The sequence below is a fragment of the Cyprinodon tularosa genome, unplaced genomic scaffold (assembly GCF_016077235.1).
Source record: "Cyprinodon tularosa strain WSP-4 unplaced genomic scaffold, ASM1607723v1 ctg938, whole genome shotgun sequence".
Classification (NCBI taxonomy): Eukaryota; Metazoa; Chordata; class Actinopteri; order Cyprinodontiformes; family Cyprinodontidae; genus Cyprinodon; species Cyprinodon tularosa.
In genome coordinates this window covers 99,622-119,890 of record NW_024039716.1, presented here as the reverse complement: position 1 = coordinate 119,890, position 20,269 = coordinate 99,622, and the positions used below count along the sequence as shown (strand labels likewise).

General features: G+C 38.9%; 1 protein-coding gene across 1 annotated transcript; it reads left to right on the top strand.

Annotated features, from left to right (window-relative positions):
• Positions 1-16,296: 16,296 nt before the first annotated feature.
• On the top strand, positions 16,297-17,723 carry LOC119776480 (paired mesoderm homeobox protein 2A-like). Its single transcript, XM_038274888.1, has 3 exons — positions 16,297-16,745; positions 16,853-17,037; positions 17,473-17,723. Exons 1-3 carry the CDS (start codon positions 16,457-16,459, stop codon positions 17,641-17,643), a joined length of 645 nt encoding a protein of 214 aa, XP_038130816.1. The 5' UTR covers positions 16,297-16,456; the 3' UTR covers positions 17,644-17,723.
• The last annotated feature ends 2,546 nt before the right edge of the window (positions 17,724-20,269 follow it).

The following is a 20,269-nucleotide window of genomic DNA, read 5'->3' as shown; positions in this document are numbered from 1 at the left end:
AAATGATTCACTTGCCCTGTTTTTTATTTCATGCTTTTCTGTTTTATTTCATGCTTTTCCATGAAAACACACTGGCCCCCTCCTTCCTTCCTGGTACATTTGGTCTAGATCTGCCACTGTTCCTTACCTTCACTAGACGTGGATATACTTTAGTATATTCTGCTGTAAAATTAGTTCTACATTTTAATTTTTTACTCAACCTCTGACGTTTCACAGGATGCACAGCTTTAAGTGGTAACTAGGTGACTGTCAGAGAGTAACCCAGAAAAACTTATCGGACTTATCCAATCAGCTCTCTGATCAACCAGTCGCCTGGAACTCTGGTTGAACAGAGCATCGCTTTTAACAGACGCTGCACAGGTTTCACCAGCAACCTCCTCCCCACACCCCGCTCTCTAGTTGTCTGCGCAATCACAGTAGTTCTAATCCGCACATGATGCACAAATTGTTGCCTTTCTGCTCTTACTGGCAATAAAAAAACACCACCTCTCGTAGTCTAAATTCCGGGACAATTTATCTGACCCGCGGGCATCCGTGAACAACTATCAATATTAGAGAGACTCCCGGAACTTCTGGGAGACTTGGGATGTCTGTATTTATCATTTTTCATTACTGATATAAGAGGATGGAAACTGGCTGATTGCAGGGCACAGAAATGAAGAATTCCTGAAAAGATGAGAGTGCAGACTTTCTGGTAAATCCTGTTCTAATGTAAAATATACAGATTACTGGATTAAGGACATTTCTAGTCTACTACATGCTATCACACATAACAATTTTTCTTTAAATCTGGAAACAGTTGCTCTTTTTTCCCCCAATATATCGGTGGAGGAGAGGAGAGAATGGATATTTCAGCTGCCTAAAATAATCCATTCCCCCTCCATAACATGGTAAGAAATTATTTCATCTGCAGCTCTTTAACTGTGTTCATTCCTCTCTTCATCAACAACAAACTTTGTGGATTTGGTGACATTTTATCATTATTTGCCAAAGGTATGAGAGGGGAATCATATATTTTAGCCACCTGATATAATCCGTTCCCCCTTTTATGATCTCTATGAAATGTATTTTCTGTTTTAATGTTTTACAAACAATTTACAAACATTCAAAAAAAAGTTCAAACCAAATGTCTGGAGCAATATTACTGCAGACATTTTGGTTTGGGAATCAAATACAATTCATAAAGATCATCAAACCAACAGTCAGATTTAGTTAAACTATTTTGGGTTTCAAAATATAAAATAATAAATGTTTCAAACAGAATATAGAAAAAAAAAAACAGTTTCAAAATTCACAGGATTTTTTTATTTTTTTTTTCCATGTTATGGGGAAGCAGATTATATCAGGTGGCTAAAATATATGATTCCCCACACATAACTTTGGCAAATAATGATCAAACGTCCCCAAATCATCGAAGTTTGCTGTTGATGAAGAGAGGAATAAACAGAGTTAAAGACTTGCAGGAATCCTAGATCCTCCCCTGGCAGATTCCTTGTTGTCTTTTGCAGACCTTCTTCAAGACTGTAACTCCTGGACCGTTTAAGATATCCAAAAGGTACCAGCAGAGAAAAAGGATTGCAACCCGACAGTTCTAATTACAGTAGCGAATAGGACTTCAGCAACAATGTGACCATCCAAACACAGACCCGATTCTGTGGCACATCTGATGTTTGTAAATTGAGCCTCTGAGAAGTGACAGCAGTGACAGCCAATAACACATGATGACAAAGATGGAGGGCCAATCAGGAGTTTGTGGGCGGTCAACACTCAGGAAGAGTGCTTCAGCTTTAGATGCAGTTTTCTGCTCGGTCCTAGTACTCGACAAGTGCTGGTGTACTGTTGGGTAGCATCGTTTTTTGAAAGTAAAATGTGTAATGTCCTCTAAAACTGTGTTTTGAAAAAGTGCATGGGACATGTCCCCCATGCCCCCCAAATTACGTCCATGCTTGCAGTGAGAGTGAGGAGGAAAACTCTCTTTTAGCAGGAATAAACCTCCAGCAGAGGCAGGCCTCGGTGTGAGCAGCACTGTGCTGAGGCTGACTGGGGTTGAAGGACACAGAAGCAGACATAGATAAAGAAGCATAGATACAAAAGGCCACTGTCAATCATCAAATTCAGGAAACATGCAGCCAGGCAGAGAAGCTCCAAGCAACCTCCTATGTCAGTTAGTGACAGTCAAAGAAACAGGACTACACTGAAACACAGGTCAACCTCCAACATCTATAAACAAAGGTGTTGATGGCAGCAGCATAGCTGATATTTCTCTCCAGGATGGTGTCACAACCAAACAGGAACACACCAGATAAAGCTACTATGAGAAAAAACAAAGGGACAACATAATGTTAGAGATTGAACAAATAAATAGTGCAGAGTGGGGAAAAAGAGACAGAATTAAGCAAACTGATGAAATCTTTCTTGGCATCGTAGCAGCTCTTGCTGCTATAAGCAGTTAAAGCTTATAGCAGCAAGACTATAGCATAAATATAGCTAAAGCTCCGGATAACCTTAAGCCCCTTTCACACTTTGACGATTTAGACACTGTATGCCTGATGTACTGGGATACATTGGATAAGTTATGGTTAAGATTTGTATAAGTTATGAGCATGCTAAAGCCCACTGAAACACACTGGCACATGTCTATATACGGCAAGTATGTCTGGAAATTCTGAGCATGCTCAAAACATATGAGCATGCTCAAAATTTCCAGACGTACGCAGCGTATGCTCATATGTGGGGCATAAGTTACAGGTAAGTTATGTGACCGTTGGCACACGTTAAGTGTAGGGTTGTCAAAAATATCGAAACTCAAAAAAGTATCGATACTGAAATGTTGTATCCGGATACAATACTCGTTTTTAAAAGTATCGATACAGTGCCGTCACCAGTGGCACCTAAGCAGTCATTCATCTAAAGTGCAGAATAGAGGACAATGCACTTTCAGAACACTGTGTGATTGAATAATTCTGTGCTCTTTCAGTTTCAGACCTTTTTTTGTAAGAGGTGCAGCTGCTGAGAATTATATTTGTTTCTTAACTGGTTTGGCTAGTGGCATTGTTATGTGTGCAAAGCAAGGAAGGAACACTTAATTTGAATTTTATAAGTTTTTTATCAAGCTTGCTTAATATTATGCACAGCATACAACCTTTATTGCGTTTATTTATTGTATTTTATTTATTAATGAAAATATTTCTGTAGACTTTTGGAGTCTTTGTTTTTACCCTTGTGGTATCGAAAATGGTATCGAGTATCGAATATTTTCCTTAGTATCGGTATCGAGTTGAAAGGTTTAGTATCGTGACAACCCTAGTTAAGTGTAAGTTTCTCATCAGTCATGGGGTCTAGCTTATCCAAAACATAATAGTCAGTTTTGCATAACTTATGAGTAACTTATCAAGAACTTATCTCCAACGTATATTAACGTATCTGACTTGTTCCAGACGACGACTGCACGTATTTCTAACTTACAGCTACTGTATAATTGCGTATTGGCAGCATTTTTGTATCCAAGGGATTTCACTGGAGGAAACTGTCAGTTCTCCTCCAGACTGCATCCGCATCATAGGATGAGTGAGAAGGTGAGTGTGATGGATCCAACCTGCGATCATGCCCATGACCAACAAACTTCCTTGCAGACATGACACTGAATCTGCTGCGACTGCAAAACTTTCTGTCTTTTTCTTTTTATTTATTTATTTTTTTTTGGCAGTTGGTAAACAGCAGCTAGGTTCATACCGTGGTCATAGACGGAAAAGATATGCAGGCCGGGTGCCAGCGCTGTAGAAGATTCGGGGACATCAAGCTTACACTGGCTAAATCGGCAAGGTGTGACAGGGCCCACTCTAACTATAAGCTTTATCAAAAAGAAAAGTTTTAAGCTTACCCTTAAAAGTAAACAGGGTGTCTGCCTCACGGACTAAAACTGGTAGTTGGTTCCACAGGAGAGGAGCCTGATAACTAAAAGATCTGCCTCCTATTCTACTTTTGGAAATTCTTGGAACCACTACTAAACCTGCAGATTGAGAGCGAAGTGCTCTGCTAGGAACATATGGAACAATCAGATCTCTGATATCAGATGGAGCTTGGCCATTTAAGGCTTTATATGTGAGAAGGAGGATTTTAAATTCTTTTCTGAATTTAACAGGAAGCCAATAATGAGAAGCTAGGATAGGAGAGATATGATCTCTCTTTTTAATTTTCATGAGAACTCTGGCTGCAGCATTTTGGATCAGGTATTAACTACAGTTTGTGGATTTCCTGGTAGTAAAGAATTGCAATAGTCCAGCCTTGAAGTAACAAATGTATGGACTAGTCAGCATCACCCCTGGATAGGATATTTTAAATTTTTGCAATAATCGAAATTTTGAGATTTTAGAAACCTCTTCGATATGGGATTTAAGTGACAGGCCCTGATGAAAAATAAATCCAATATTTATTACTTTATTACTATCTGAGATCAATTTAATCCCATCCCAATGAAGTGATTGACTAAACAGCTTATTTTTCAAAGACGCTGGTCTAAAGGCAATAACTTTTGTTTTGTCTGCATTCAGGAGCAGAAAGTTAAGAGTCATTCAGATTTTTATGTCTTCAAGACATGCCTATAATCTATGTAATGGGTTACCTTCATCTGGATTTATAGACAGATATAGCTGATCTATCATCAGTGTAACAGTGGAAATTAATACCATGCTGTCTAATAATTCTACCGATTGGGAGCATATATATAGTAAAGAGAATTGGTCCTAGCACTGATCCTTGTGGTACTCCACAGGTAACCCTGGAGAATGAGGAAGATTTGTCATTAACCTGAACAAATTTAAATCGGTCAGATAGATAAGATTTAAACCAATCTACCGCTGTTTGTTTGATTGCTACAAAATATCAAGCTTTTCTAAAAGAATACTATAATTAACTGTGTGAAATGCAGCACTGAGATCTAACAGGACAAGTACAGATGCAAGCTCATAATCTACTGTAAGGCCATGAGAATATCATTAAGCAACTTTCATCAGAGCTGTTTCAGTGCTATGATGAGCTCCAAAGCCAGACTGAAACTTTTCAAAAAGTTCGTTATGATGGAAGTGTTAGCACACATGTTTGGCAACTACTTTCTCAAGAATTTTAAATAAGAAAGGAAGACTGATTATAGGTCTATAATTGACCAAGTCATCAGGGTCAAGAGACAGTTTCTTAAGTAAAGGTTTAATTGCAGCAACCTTAAAAGCCTTTGGTACATATCCCTGTAACAGGGACAGATTAATCACATCTAAAATGGAGGAGGAGATCAAAGGGAACATTTCCCTAAATTACCTGGTTAGAGTTAGATCTAACATAAAAGTTCAAGGCTTAGATGATGAAGATAATAGCTTTGCTAACTCTGAAAGTTCAACTAGATCAAAGCAGTCTAAACCCAGTTCACATTCTATGGCTACCTCAGATGCTGACTCATCTTTAAGAGATAAACCAATCATAGTTAGATGAGTGCTAATTACCTTATTTTTAAAAAGATCAATTGTATTTATAAAGAAATGCATAAAATCATTACTGCTAAGAGCAAGTGGGATGGACAGTTAAACAGAGCTATGGCTCTGTGTGAGTCTAGCAGGTTTATTTTAAATATATCTAGGATTATTCTTACTCTCTTCTATTAATGAGGAGAAATATGCTGCTCTTGCTTTAAGAAGGGTCCTATTATACAGCAGTAAACTATTTTTCCAGACTAGGTAGGATTCCCGTGGGCATATAGAGCACAGTTTTCTCTCCAGTTTCCTAGCATTATTGCTTCAGAGTGTGCAGCTCTGTCTTTAACCAGGATGCCAACTTTCTAATTTTGAAGTTTTCTTTCTCAAAGGGGCTATGTTGTCTTAGGCAGTATACAGAGAACTAGCAACCTCATTAACAAAATCATCAACCTGTGAAGGGGAACAAGCTAAACTTTTCTGCAGCACTACTCAGTGAGGAGAGAGAAAGTGAAACAGATTCTTTAAAATTTATAATTGCACTGTCCGATGATGATCTGCTAAAGTGAAACCTTCTTTTGGGGGAGGAGAACTCTGTTAAAGTAATCCTAAAGGGGCGACAGTGGCGTTGGATGTAGGAGTTTGCCCTGAAATCGAAGGATGGACGGTTCAAGCCCCGACTCCGACTTTCAGTGTCGTTGTATCCTTGGGCAAGACACTTCACCTGCATTGTCTACTGATGGTGGTCAGAGGGCCCGGTGGCGCCAGTGTACGGCAACCCCGCTTCTGTCAGTGAGCCCCAGGGCAGCTGTGGCTACAATGTAGCTTGCCATCATCAGTGTGTGTGTGAATGGGTGAATGAATGTAGTGTAAAGCGCTTTGGTCTAGTCTCCTGACTTGAATAAAGGCGCAATATAAGTACATGCCATTTACCATTTATTAAAAAGTGGTCAGAGAGGACAGGGTTGTGAGGAAATACTGTTATTTCATCACATTCAATGCCATGTCAGCACAAGGTCCAAAGTATGAAGATGAGAATGTGTGGAACTATTCACATTTTGAACAAAGCCAACAGTGTCTAAGATAGCATTAAATGCTTCACTTAAGCTATCACCTTCAATGTTAGCATGGATGTTAAAATGCCCGATTATGATGACCCCGTCAGTATTCAACAACAAACCAGATAAGAACTCTGCAAACTCATTTAAAAATTGAGAGCAAAGACCTGGTGGATGATATGTTACAAAAAGAAATGTAATTGCTTTGCAATTTAGATGAGGGAAACTAAGGCTTAAATGTTCAAAAGTGTTGTAATTATCAACTGCCTTTGGAATAATAAGTCAGACTGAATGGGTGTTGCTACTCAAACTCGTTGTTCACAATTTCTTGGTATGTGAAAATTTAAATAACTAGAAGGAGTTGCCTCTCTTATGCTCACATAATCTTGCTGTAGCCAAGTCTCTGTAAGGCAACATAAATCAATGTGATTATCACAAATCAAGTAATTAACTTGCAGAAGTTAATGACTTAAATAAACCAAATTTAATTGTTTTTCCACAATTAAAGTTATTTTTATTTAATTAGATTATCATGATATACTCCTTTGGGAATCTTTTTAAACATGAATGGCTCAGCTGTAGAGTTGGTCAGCAGGACCAAATTCCTGGGGGTGCACATCACAGACAACCTCACCTGGTCTGTAAACACCACCTCACTTGTCAAAAGGGCACAAAAGTGCTTGTACTTCCTGCGGAGGATGAGGAGAGCGCACCTGCCACCACCCTTTTAACTTCTCACGACCTTCTACAGAAGCACCGTAGAGAGCATTCTGACCAGCTCTCTCACTGTGTGGTATGGAGGCTGGATCATCCGGGCTCCTCCTCCATCAGAGACATTTCATCCCAGGGCTGCATGTCCCGAACCTGTAACATAATCAATGACCACTCACAACCAACCATGGACTGTCACAGACTCTGCATCACACTGATAATGCCAAAACAAAAATACTGCATATTTGCACCATATATATTAATTGTCAACATCCATATCAATGCATTTTTTGCACCATGTTTTTTTCTCCCACACTGTTTACATTTGATTAATGCTGCACTATTAATGGAAATGTCATAAAAGCTTTGCGAAACCAAATTTTGCTTTGTTTACACTCTGTGTATACAAAATTACAATAAAAGTTGTCTAAGTCTTTTATGATTTATTTTATTTTCGTCATGGGCAAGACACCGTCTGGACTGAGTAATGAGTGCGTAGCAGTAGAGAAGCTGCAGAGAGTTGTGCTAAACTACGACTTTGCTTACTGCTCTGCACCCGGGGTTGTCAGTGTTTTGAGAGACTAATAAATTTGGCCGGATTCCTAGAAAGAAGAGCTGCACAATCTGAAGTGGGATGGATGTAGTCTGTCAGAATCAGACCAGGCTTTCCACAAAAGGTTTGCCATTTATTTATTCAGTCAGCATTGTTCTCAGGACACTACCTAAACAATTATTCTCCAGAAAAAGAAAACAAACAGCAGCTAAACAGGTTTTCCAACAGGTTCTTCTAATTTTCTGTTGGTTCAGAGTTTGGGTGATGGACATTGGGGTTCAGTGTTTGATGCTTCCATAAACTACATTAGAGATGTTTGGATAAATCTGAAATTTTTCTCTCATTACTGGATGAAATTTGTTTGCTTTTCTGCAGCCGAAAGCATATCAACCGTCAGCAACATGTTACCAGGATGAGTCAATCTGCTCGTAAGTCAGCCTCATTTGCATGTATGTGAGTGTTTTAGTTCTAAGATTAGTCCCGTGACTCCTCCCCCTCACAAACATGGAAATTAGGCCTTCCATGCTGGTTGCATAAGGCGGTGTTTTCAGGAGGTTTGTGTTAGGTTTATTCTTAATACATCATGTGCATTGCTACTTTGTTAGTCAGATTAGACAGAGTAGAAGTCCTTCCTTCACTTGGTGGATGTCACTGTGTGTACGGAGGCCATCTAATCAGGACAGCCTTCGTGTCTTTAAAAATACACAGGATATGGGCACATCTTGGAGCTTGACTGATAAAGGAGAGCTATGTATAATCCTGGGGTAAAGAAGCAAGATGCATGAAGTTCAAGGCATGGATGTCATGTCAATTTCTGATATGGACAGCTGAGCATCCACCTGATGCAAAACATGGACTCATGAGGTATAAGAAGGAGAAGATTACCTTGTTCGGGGCTTCAATCTTTGCTCAATATATAGTCGGGAAGTTCCGAGGTGCAGCCGCCTTCAAGGGGACCTAACCTCCATATTAAAAATTTGGCAGGAAATTACATAAGAGGCTTAATTTGTTGCTATTTACGGGTGCAACGAGTGGAGAAAGGCTAATAACAAAAGTACTATTCTTCTGGTTCTTTATCAGAACCTTTCTGACTCCTAAAATTAACCAGCAGCTGGGTTTTTTTTTATATACTTTAATAATCCCAGAGGGAAATTACTTCTCTGCTTTTAACCCATCCCCTTGGGGAGCAGTGGGCTGCCATTGCGCAGCGCCCGGGGAGCAGTGTGGGGTTAAGGGTCTTGCTCAGGGAGCCAGAGTGGCAGTCTGTGGGAGTGGGGGATCGAACTCACAACCTCAGGATTCAAAGCCCAATGCCCTAACCAACAGGCCGCCACTCCCCACTTTTTAATGTTTGATTTTCTATCAAGCTTTGAGGAGATCAATGCCATGAACCAACATCTTCTCTGAACATTCCCTATGTTTGACTCCTTTGGATGAGCAGGTTGACTTTTAGTATGCTATATGAATATAAATTAAATATATCTAGACATTATTTAGCTATGAAAGTGATCCAAATGGCTAAGCTCCCACAGCTTTAGATTCAGCAGATGTTACCTTATCAGTGTGCAATTAAGTTATTGTGGTTCTGATTATTAAACTGCTCATCATTAATTTTCTCTTTTACTTTTTTTGGAACACTTTAAGTTTTTTCTGCCTTTTAATATAAAAGAAGTTTCATTTGGTCTGTTTTGAAAGGCCCTGTCAGTGACAGGGAAGTATTCTCAGGTAAACTTACTTCTGAAAAGTCTGGTTTTAATCCTAAAATGTGCTTCTAGGCTTAGTCAGGAATCTGCAGCTGGTTAAAGTTGCTTTCCTCCTTGTGGTTTTGCACATTTAAACGATTTTTTGACCTGATGGAGTAAACTTCAAAAGCCAAAATTTAAGGAGTTGCTCAAAGATATTCCTAAGGATTTCTCAAAGATCTGTTGCAACCCAAACCTCCTGGATGATCTGCACATCTGTTTTTCACCATATGGAAGCCATGTTGGCCTGTACCCCATTAATGCTGCAGACCAGCACTTCATATAACCCTAACCCTTGGGTCATTGACCCAAGATGCTGCAATCTTTAAAGTTGTCATGGTCTAATAAAAGCTTTTGGATTTCAATGTTCTGTTTGGTTTATTAAATGAAGGCTGGTAATGCCTAAACATCTCAGGATTGAGCCACAATGTCTAGTTGTAACACACCAAAACACAACTCTGAAACAGGCACACACTTCTAACGACAAACTGAACTCGTCAGCTTTTCACCTCAATGCCCATACAGCAGTTTATTCTCTTGTAGACCCAGGAGGCTGCTATTGTCAGCCCATTGACCAATCATCAGTTCTGTTGTGACACAAACCAACCAATCAGGGTGCTGTATGGCCTGCAAATCCACCAATCAGCTGCAAGCACTCTTTGAGTCTTTGTTCTTTTGTTTGTGTGTGGACACTTGGAGATGAACAGTGTGTGTGTTTGTGTTCATGTCTGGTTCATGTCTGACCTTTTCTCTTACATCAGCTCCAACCTTTAAACAGCGGTGGGTGGGAGTGTACACCACTTTTACCTGACACACTAACAGCAGAGTAATGACAACAAGGGTCAGATGTCCTTTCGCTGGTGTCTCTACTCCAAAGACACAGCAGGACAGTCCGCTTGTCCATTATGGTGTGAGACACCACAGTACTGAACACCTCAGCCTTACATGAACCAGGGAGATTTTATTGAGACCAACCAGCTTAAACTGATGCTTTGTTAAAACTTCTACTGTGTTCTGCACCTTTAATTGCTCTATAAAGACATCTACAATTTAAAGAAATTGCCCATACAGCACTCATTTGGGTATCCATCCATTTTCTAATATGCTTATCCCTCCTGGGGTCATGAGGGGTGCAAATGCCTATCTCCAGCTGTCTTCGGGCAAGAGGCAGGGTACACCCTGAACAGGTCGCCAGTCACCTGCAGGGCAACACAGAAACAAACAGTACCCAAACGCACACCTAAGGAGAATTTAGAGAAGCCAATTTAATGTAGCAGTCACGTTTTTGGACTATTGGAGGAAGCCGGAGTACCCAGAGAGAACCCACGCCTGCTCAGGAAGAACATGCAAACTCCATGCAGAATGCCCTGTGAGTTAGAGCAGTGTGCTTATGGATCCCCATAGCCTGCACTGCAAAAATGATCTAGAAATAAGTAAAACTTTCTTAAATAGGGTGTATTTAAATGAGATAGTTTGCCAATGGAATGAGTAGTTTTAGTCTTAGAATAAGATAATTAGATAATATTCACTTGAAATATCTTTTTAAGTGTAAATTGTCTTGTTCCATTGGCAAAATATTTCTTTTACCTCCTCAATTGAAGAACAAATGCACTTATTTTAAGAAAAAATTTGACTTATCTAGATTTAGATTTTTTGCAGTGTGCACTCCCTAAACAAGACCCTTAAATCCTAATTTCTCCCTGGGCGCCGCATATTGGCAGCCCACTGCTCCCCAAGGGGATGGGTTAAATGCTGAGGTAAATTTCTCCAATATGAGATCAATAAAGTTCAATTATTATCATAACACAGAAGGTTATCGCCTCCAAATTTCTACTGATGTTTCATTTGATGATACAACTCAGGGCTAATACAACTCTGAAATAGAGCTTTGTGATAAATTACATTGACCAATAAAAAAGAATTTAAAGTAAATACGTTTTCTGTCCTACAAAGTCACTAAGAACACTGGTGACTAGAGAGATGTCCAGCAGGCATTCGCTGATCAAAACTTGTTGTCGTTAAAAAGCTGGTTGTTCACAGAGTACTATATCCACATATACTAATGGAAAGTATAATAGAGGAGAAAATGTTTGAAAGGTTGAAAAGCAACATGGATGTGCAAAGCCCACTGAGGCATTTGGAGGAGATTCAGAAAGTTTAGAATGCGGCTGGAGTCAGAGCTTCCAGAGCCTCTTTGTACAGCTTTTACTGGGACCAACTGGATGTTCTGTTTTTCAACCTTTTGACATAGAAACAGGCTCTGCTTAATTGTTTCTTTGCTAGACAAAGGCCATCTGTGGAGCTAGTTTACAGCTACCTTTTCTGACATGAAAATATAAAATTATTTAAAGATCAGAGCTTTTTCTGGAGCTTTTTAGTCTTTTTTGTGTCCTGTTTTGCCAATATAAATGATGATAGCCCAAAAGATTTAATTTCACAGGCAGACCAATATGACTGTTGCTATAACGTTCTGCTTGGTACTTGTAGATTAAACTTCATTGAAAATAATTTTGAGGGTAAAATCAAATACAAGGGAGACAGAGACAGAAAGGGAGGTGAGAAAGAAAGAGGGAATAAGAACTAAGGGGAGAGAGATAGATGCAGGAAAGAGTGCATGAAAACATCGATCCAATTTCTATCTTGCTTATCCCTACTTGGGTCGCAAGGGGTGCTGGTGCCTATCTCTAGCTGTCAGCGGTGTCAAAAGTACACACATTTGTTACTTAAGTAGAAGTATAGATACTGCAGATACTGGTAAAAGTTGAAGTATCAACTTGACCTCTTTACTCAAGTAAAAGTGAAAAAGTATATGCTCCAAAAACTACTTCAAGTATTAAAATATAAAGTAACCTTTAAAAGAAAAACAGTCAGATGCCACTATATGAATTGAAAGCTAAATTTTTCAACTATTTCGAAAAATTCTTTGAGATAGGATGAGGGAGGTCTTGTTGGTCTCTGTCTCCATCTCCAGATACGCTCTTGCCTGTGTCCGACCTTTCAGACATTTCAACATCTTTTTTGTAGCATGGCATAGACAATTCACGTTTGCAGTTTGAAGAACACCTGCTTGCTTCTGATGATTTCCTTTAGCTAACAAATAAGTGTTTGCGTTATATGACTCATCCAATTACACTAGTTTTCACTCGTCGATTGCGCCAATGATCCGTATTAGATGGTGCACATGACGTGAAATAAATATTTATAAACATTAAACCAGGGGTAACCAATTAAAAATCAGCAGGGTACAAAAAGAAAATCATCAACCAGTAAAGGTCCGGAGACATTTTTAATGATCTGTTACTGAAAACAGAATTTAACACTGAAATTAAGTGAAGTGATGCATTCATGTTATACATAGAATTTTTAAATACAAAAAAAAAAAATGTAAATTTCCAAAAATTGCATCCCATGCTATCTCAGAGGAGTTGACACTTGTATGACTGTATTCCTGTATATCCATCAGTAGTTAAAGGACAAGGGTCAGCAAATACAAATTCTGCCCTGTAAAACAATGACAGCGCAATTGTCGCTGTATGATCTTAAGCCTCATTTGGAGCTTTTAAACAGGCTTTTGAAAAACTTTTTTTTGAATAAAAAGCTAGCAGATGTGCAAAATCACAAAATAACAGAAATACAATTATATAGCATTTAGTATTGTAAGAAAGCCCACACTGTTTCTGAATAAATACATTATTGTGTGAGTTAAGTTCTGTTCCGTTTGTCTCTTTAATTGTAAGTGTGAAATGTCCCATGCTCCTGAATGCACCATAGCTATCAGATGCTTGTGAATGCATCATACTGGTCTATGAATGCTGTGCTGTATAGATGCACGCTTGATTTTCATCAAAAAAATTTAAGACAAAAAAGCTTTTCAGGTTCCAATCTGATGTCGGCTATCACTGTTTATTGTTGTGAATAACAAGAGACTACAACAAATAAATCAGCTGTACCCAGGACAAAATCTTTGGATTTAATGTTGTTCATAACACCCGTACTTTTATAAATTAATCTGCCATCACAGGGCAACAGAGACAAACAGGACAAACAAACATAGCGAAGCCAATTAACCTAACAGTCATGTCTTTGGACTGTGGGAGGAAGCCAGAGAGAACCCACTCATGCTCAGGGAGAACATGCAAACTCCTTGCAGAAAGAGCCAGGCCAGGAACCAACCCCAGATCTTCTTGCTGCAAGTCGGCAGTGCTACCCACTGGGCCACTGAGCAGCCCTGCATGAAAACAGAGAAAATAAAGCAGAACACCAAAAATAGACTGCTTCCACACCTGTATAAGATGAGAGGGAAAGAAAACAAAGAACATATCAGCAGCAAAAAGAAGTCTGCTTCTATCTTCTTAAACCCCAGTTGGCCTTGAAAGATGGCCGCTCACACTGAGCCTGGTTCTGCTATAGGTTTCTACCTGTTAAAAGGGAGTTTTTCCTCTCTATTTTTGCGGCATCAATGCTCGATGTGAGAGATTGATGTCAACAACATTCTCATCCAGGAGAAGTGACTCCTGTAGAGGTAGTGACTGGATGCAGCCAGATAATTTGCTTTAGATAGAAACTTTTAACCAAACTGATGGAATTAAATTGTTTTTGCAAATTGCCTTAAGATGACATGTTTTGAATTGATGAATTGGTTGTGAATTATTTTCTATCTAAACGATGGGATACAGAACTCTATGAAAAACAGCTTTTCGTGTTTTGGCATATGTTCATACAGCCCAAAGTAGAAACACTAGAACCCTAGAGAGAATCTATGAGCTGTTGTGAAGAGGAAAATGAGAGGCACCAGAACCAACAATGCAGATGTGCTGAGTGCTGCTATACTGCAATGATGCTGTAATTCATTTAGAAGGAGCACAGGCCAAGTGCTTATTTGGGATACAGAACAAAACCTGGTGGGTACGGATCCGTAGCAACATGTTTCTGGATTAATATAATGTATTTTGTTTAATTTTCTTTCCATATTCTGAGAAATCACAATATATGTATTGCATTTATTAACTGAGAACTGTTTAGCCTGTGACCGTATGTGTTTTTAGTGTTTGATAGATGCTGCCTCAGCTGCATGCAGACGTGACGGAATGTAGATCCATCAGATCTTTACAGCAAGTAAAATCCCTCCAAGTCAAGTTCAATCAGGCCTAAGAACACTGGTGACTACAGAGATGTCCATATATATATATATATATATATATATATATATATATATATATATATATATATATATATATATATATATATATATATATATATATATATATATATAAACAACATGTTCTTTCTTTGTCTAAGGTTTGATAAACTGCAAATTGGGAAATAAAAAAGCTACCATCTTAAATGTTCTGTCGCTGAAAGTGGAGATGGGTTCAAGTGGTCTAATAACATTCACTTAAATATTGTATGTTCATAAAGAAAAGGAAGGTTTTGTTGTACAGAATTGAGCCATTTGAATATTCTGGGTCTTGATCCTTTTCTGATAATACTATGAAATGTCCCTTTCCTTTGACTGCACTTTGCTCAGCAGGTAAAACTCAGCGGGTGTGAATAGCTGCTGCTCATTATTCTGCTGCAGATTTTCTTAATAGATGGAATGATGGGTCACATCATAGAAATATCAAAGAGCAGCAGCTGATTGGTTGCTGATTGGTCAGTGATCAGAGGTCACGGTGAGCTCACTTCACCTCACATGACGTTCATTCAAAGATCCAGGAAGACCTGAAAGAACTTCTTCAACATCAATAACAAATAAGAAGGTGATTCCGACTGAACGGGAAGAACATAAAGTTTCTGAACTGATAGAAGAGAGAGAGACAGCTTAACATAATGTTTGATCTTTCACAGGAGCAACGACGTCATCTCTCAGGTTTCGCCTCAAAATCAAAGGAATAACAGACTAAAGCTGAGCTTTATCCATACTTTGTTGCCCCCTTTAGTCTGCAAAGGATCACTGCAGATAAATGTGAAGCGATATAAAAGTATAATTTAATGAGCCACCAGGACCATCAGCTCGAAATAAATGTTTTAATAAAGATTCAGGATACATTTTTAAATCCTTGTAGTTTTAATTTTGAGATTTTTCTGTTTTCTTGCATAAAATCTAAACAAATTTCAACGTTCTTACCCTGGGCGATCAACTTTTAAACCTTTGCAATAGCTTTTTATATTATTTTTGGCTTTAGAGTCCTATCGACCTTTACATAAATCTCTGATTATGTATTACAATTTGTTCCCCCCCCCCTTTTTAAAATGTTGCTGCTATTATGCAATAGCTTACAGTTTATGTCTGTGATCCTCCAAATCATTTTATAAAATTAGTTTATAGAAGATGAATGTTTATAAATGTTCACACATGTTGCGAATTTCGGCTTTAAAAATTACTTTAACAGAATCACTGATAAAAAAAAATGCAACCGTTTTTGGCATTTACTTAATTACATTTAGTTACTTTAACACAGTTGTTTTATGTCCTACTCTGCTAACATAAAACAATTGTGTTAAAGTAACTAAATATGATTAAGTAAATATCAAAGAACGGTTGCATATTTTTTTTTTCAGTGAGAAATGATCCTGATGCTTCTAACCTCGGAGTTTCTGTTGTAAAACTTTGAATAAAGATAGAATAGAATTATAGAAATAAATATCAAATAAAGAGCAAATAATAGTTATATTAAATATTTAAATTAAACCCACTCAAGTTTTAGAATAATAGAAGCTGTGAATATCAGATTAAATGTTAAAGAATCAGTAACAGAGCCATCCGAAGATCTGAAGACATCAAATGATTCTGAGGTCTAATCATCCTCTGATGTCTGACTGAGCATCAAACAGACCCATTAACACCTTCAGGAGCCTCCAAGGTTCTGCTGGATGCTGCTCTGATTAAAACCGGACCAGCAGAACCCACAACTCATCCAAAGTGACCAGAACATGGACGGAAGCAGAGTGTCGGACTTTAGCATCGAACGCATCCTTTCTCCACATCTGGGCCGAAAACTGCTGGACCCAACACAGGACGGATACATGCGTTTGGTACCGGGCGGGTTCAGGCTGGAATCAACCAGCTCATGGGTCCCTGCGCCGGTTCCTGTGCCGTTCCGGGTGCCGGGCTGTCTGCAGTACCGAGGAATGTGCTTCGGCGAAGGGTTCTGTTCGTGCACCGCCAGGTTCCACCACGCAGAGATCAGGTTCTGCACACATTTCGGTCCAAACCCTTCAGGTAGGTCAGAACCTTCACCTAGTCTATTATTTCTATATCACCTCTTTAAATAATCAAACTTTTAGAAATGTATTTATTTTTATATTTATCTTTTTTTTTGACCCAAGAAAGTTTTAAAACATCACAAAGCGGGGGTCCGATCCAGTGCAGAGCGAAGGCCCGGATGAGGACGGTGTTCACAGACTGTCAGACCAAACAGCTGGAGGCGCTGTTCGAGCTCACTGACTACCCAGGGATGGAATTACGGGCCGAGCTGGCCCAGAACACCGGGCTGAGCGAGGAGACGGTTCGGGTGAGTGTCCAATGGTTCCGAGTTTACAGAATTATTTAAATACTACTAGAGCCAGGATAAGATCAAGGTTTGTTTCCTTTGTAGCAAAAGCTTCTGTAGCAAATATTGCAAGGTTTTTTTGACTCTGAAGAACTACATGGTGATGGATTCCTCAGTTTCTGGCTTTGTTCTCCTTTTTTGTTTCCTCTGCTTGTTGAATTGTTTATTTCTCCCTCAACGGGCCCAGTTTGGATCTACTTAGGCTCTTCTCAAACTGGAACGAAAAGCGGTTAAATATCTACTAAAGCTCTAGAAAGGCTGGAGATCACAAGAGCATTGAGATCTAGATGTGGTTTTAGGGTTAACAATGCTGGTTAAACATTGGGTTTAGATTGGACTTTTGGGATCAAAAGATGTTCTCCAGAACATCTCACACTTTTTTTTTTTTTTTCCCAGGTTTGGTTCAAGAACCGCCGGGCCCGGAGAAAGAGGCATCACAGTGGGCCAAAGGTCAAATCACCGTCACCATGCGAGAAAAAGAACTCTCAGACAGAGGGTGGATCAACCTGCTGCTGCTCAGTGGCACTTCAGCAGGACAGGTTCAAAGTCTGGGATTCTTCAGCATGAAGCTACTTGTGGTGCTAGAAATTCCGGATATTAGAGGACAGTTTTCTACTTGAATTGGAATAACTTATTATTGAACACAAACTTTGGGCTTTTATGATTTTCCCTGCGAATAAATTTACTTATTCAGAGGTAAGAATTCTCCTGTGATTAATCTGCCATCCATCCAGAGGTGGATTAAATAAAGGGATCATATTTGAAAGATTGCATTTTTTTGGGCCCCTCAATGTTATTTATAAATTGATATCTGAATCTTAGCAGTTTCTAAAAAAAGTCAAATCACATTTTACATTTCATTTTTTTGTCAAAATAATTGGTCATATATTAAACTCAAATATTTTAGTATCACCGTATTTATGTGTTGCTACAAGGCTCTATTAGATGTATATATTTATCCTCATCTTATTCATTGTGAATCTCATTGTTAAGGCAGTAGTATCAGTAAATCACCATTAAGTGTTAGCTTGCAATGTAAACACATCGTATAGATAATGTTGTAAGCTATTGCATTTTACAGAATATCTTCCTTAAATGTTTTGATTAGATTGAATAGTCTAATAAGTAGCCAAATGCAAAAATAACTACATTTGAAGTGAAAGAAACTGTGCTGCAGTGATATTTTCATGGACAAGCATCACTTCTCTTCAATCTTAGGATATTCAACACTCAGAAGCTCATCTCGCCTGGTCTGGACTGCTTAGCAGTTTTCTCCACAGATCTGGATGGTTCTCCGGACACTGTACTGTGTAAACAATCAATAAATCACTTGATCATTATATTTGAACCAAGTCAGATTTGTTCATTTATTTAATGACCTGAACCGACAGTGACGGAAAACTGAAATGTGTAAAACTACAAACTGACTGCCCGACTTAGTCCTGATTCCTGACCCGGTCCTACACTCCCTTCGACTGAAATGATTGCCGTTAATGTGACGTAAAGAAATGTTAGGTTTTAGCGTATTAATATTGATATATTAACACTAGAATACATTTTTGATCACACACACACACACGTATATATATTTTTTATTTTATTGTTTTTGTCCCCCTGTCTGCTCTCAATAGCACTCTCTTTAAATTTATGAAATGACCCACTGCTTAATAGGTTACAGAAACTCAACTTATAATACTTTAACAAATACAACCTGTAGCCTTTTAACTAAAGACGAGATTTAAATTTAAAGCAGATGCATGTATATTTTATAAAACGACAGGGGATAACAGCTGATAATCTATTTTCAAATTTTGCAGTCTCACTTGGTCCAAAATATAAATTGCCCATATACAGGTGCTGGTCATAAAATTAGAATATCATGAAAAAGTTGATTGATTTCAGTAATTCCATTTAAAAAGTGAAACTTGTATATTATATTCATACATTACATACAAACTCATATATTTCAGATGTTTATTTTGTTTAATTTTGATGATTACAAATGACAACAAATGAAAATCTCAAATTCATCATATCAGAAAATTAGAATATTGTGAAAAGGTTCAAAATTGATGGCCCCTGGTGCCACACTCTAATCAGCTAATTAACTCAAACCACCTGCAAAAGCCTTTAAATGGTCTTTCAGTCTAGTTCTATAGGCTACACAATCATGGGGAAGACTGCTGACTTGACAGTTGTCCAAAAGACGACCATCGACACCTTGCACAAGGAAGGCAAGACACAAAAGGTCATCGCTAAAGAGGCTGGCTGTTCACAGAGCTCAGTGTCCAAGCACATTAATAGAGAGGCGAAGGGAAGGAAAAGATGTGGTCGAAAAAAGTGTACAAGCAAGAGAGATAACCGCACCCTGGAGAGGATTGTGAAACAAAACCCATTCAAAAATGTGGGGGAGATTCACAAAGAGTGGACTGCAGCTGGAGTGAGTGCTTCAAGAACCACCACACACAGACGTATGAAAGACATGGGTTTCTGCTGTCGCATTCCTTGTGTCAAGCCACTCTTGAACCACAGACAGCGTCAGAAGCGTCTTGCCTGGGCTAAAGAGAAACAGGACTGGACTGCTGGTGAGTGGTCCAAAGTCATGTTCTCTGATGAAAGTAAATTTTGCATTTCCTTTGGAAATCAAGGTCCCAGAGTCTGGAGGAAAAGAAGAGAGGCACTTCATCCACGTTGCTTGAAGTCCAGTGTAAAGTTTCCACAGTCAGTGATGGTTTGGGGTGCCATGTCATCTGCTGGTGTTGGTCCATTGTGTTTTCTGAGGTCCAGGGTCAACGCAGCCACATACCAGGAAGTTTTAGAGCACTTCATGCTTCCTGCAGCTGACCAACTTTTTGGAGATGCAGATTTCATTTTCCAACAGGACTTGGCACCTGCACACAGTGCCAAAGCTACCAGTACCTGGTTGAAGGACCATGGTATCCCTGTTCTTAATTGGCCAGCAAACTCTCCTGACCTTAACCCCATAGAAAATCTATGGGGTATTGTGAAGAAGAAGATGCAATACACCAGACCCAACAATTCAGAAGAGCTAAAAGCCACTATTAGAGCAACCTGGGCTATCATAACACCTGAGCAGTGCCACAGACTGATCGACTCCATGCCACGCCGCATTGCTGCAGTAATACAGGCCAAAGGAGGCCCAACTAAATACTGAGTGCTGTACATGCTCATA

Coding starts and splice junctions, on each gene's coding strand:
- LOC119776480 (XM_038274888.1), top strand. CDS start 16,457: ATGGACGGAAGCAGAGTGTCGGACTTTAGCATCGAACGCATCCTTTCT. Junction 16,746..16,852: donor TTTCGGTCCAAACCCTTCAG/GTAGGTCAGAAC, acceptor TTTTGACCCAAG/AAAGTTTTAAAACATCACAA. Junction 17,038..17,472: donor TGAGCGAGGAGACGGTTCGG/GTGAGTGTCCAA, acceptor TTTTTTTCCCAG/GTTTGGTTCAAGAACCGCCG.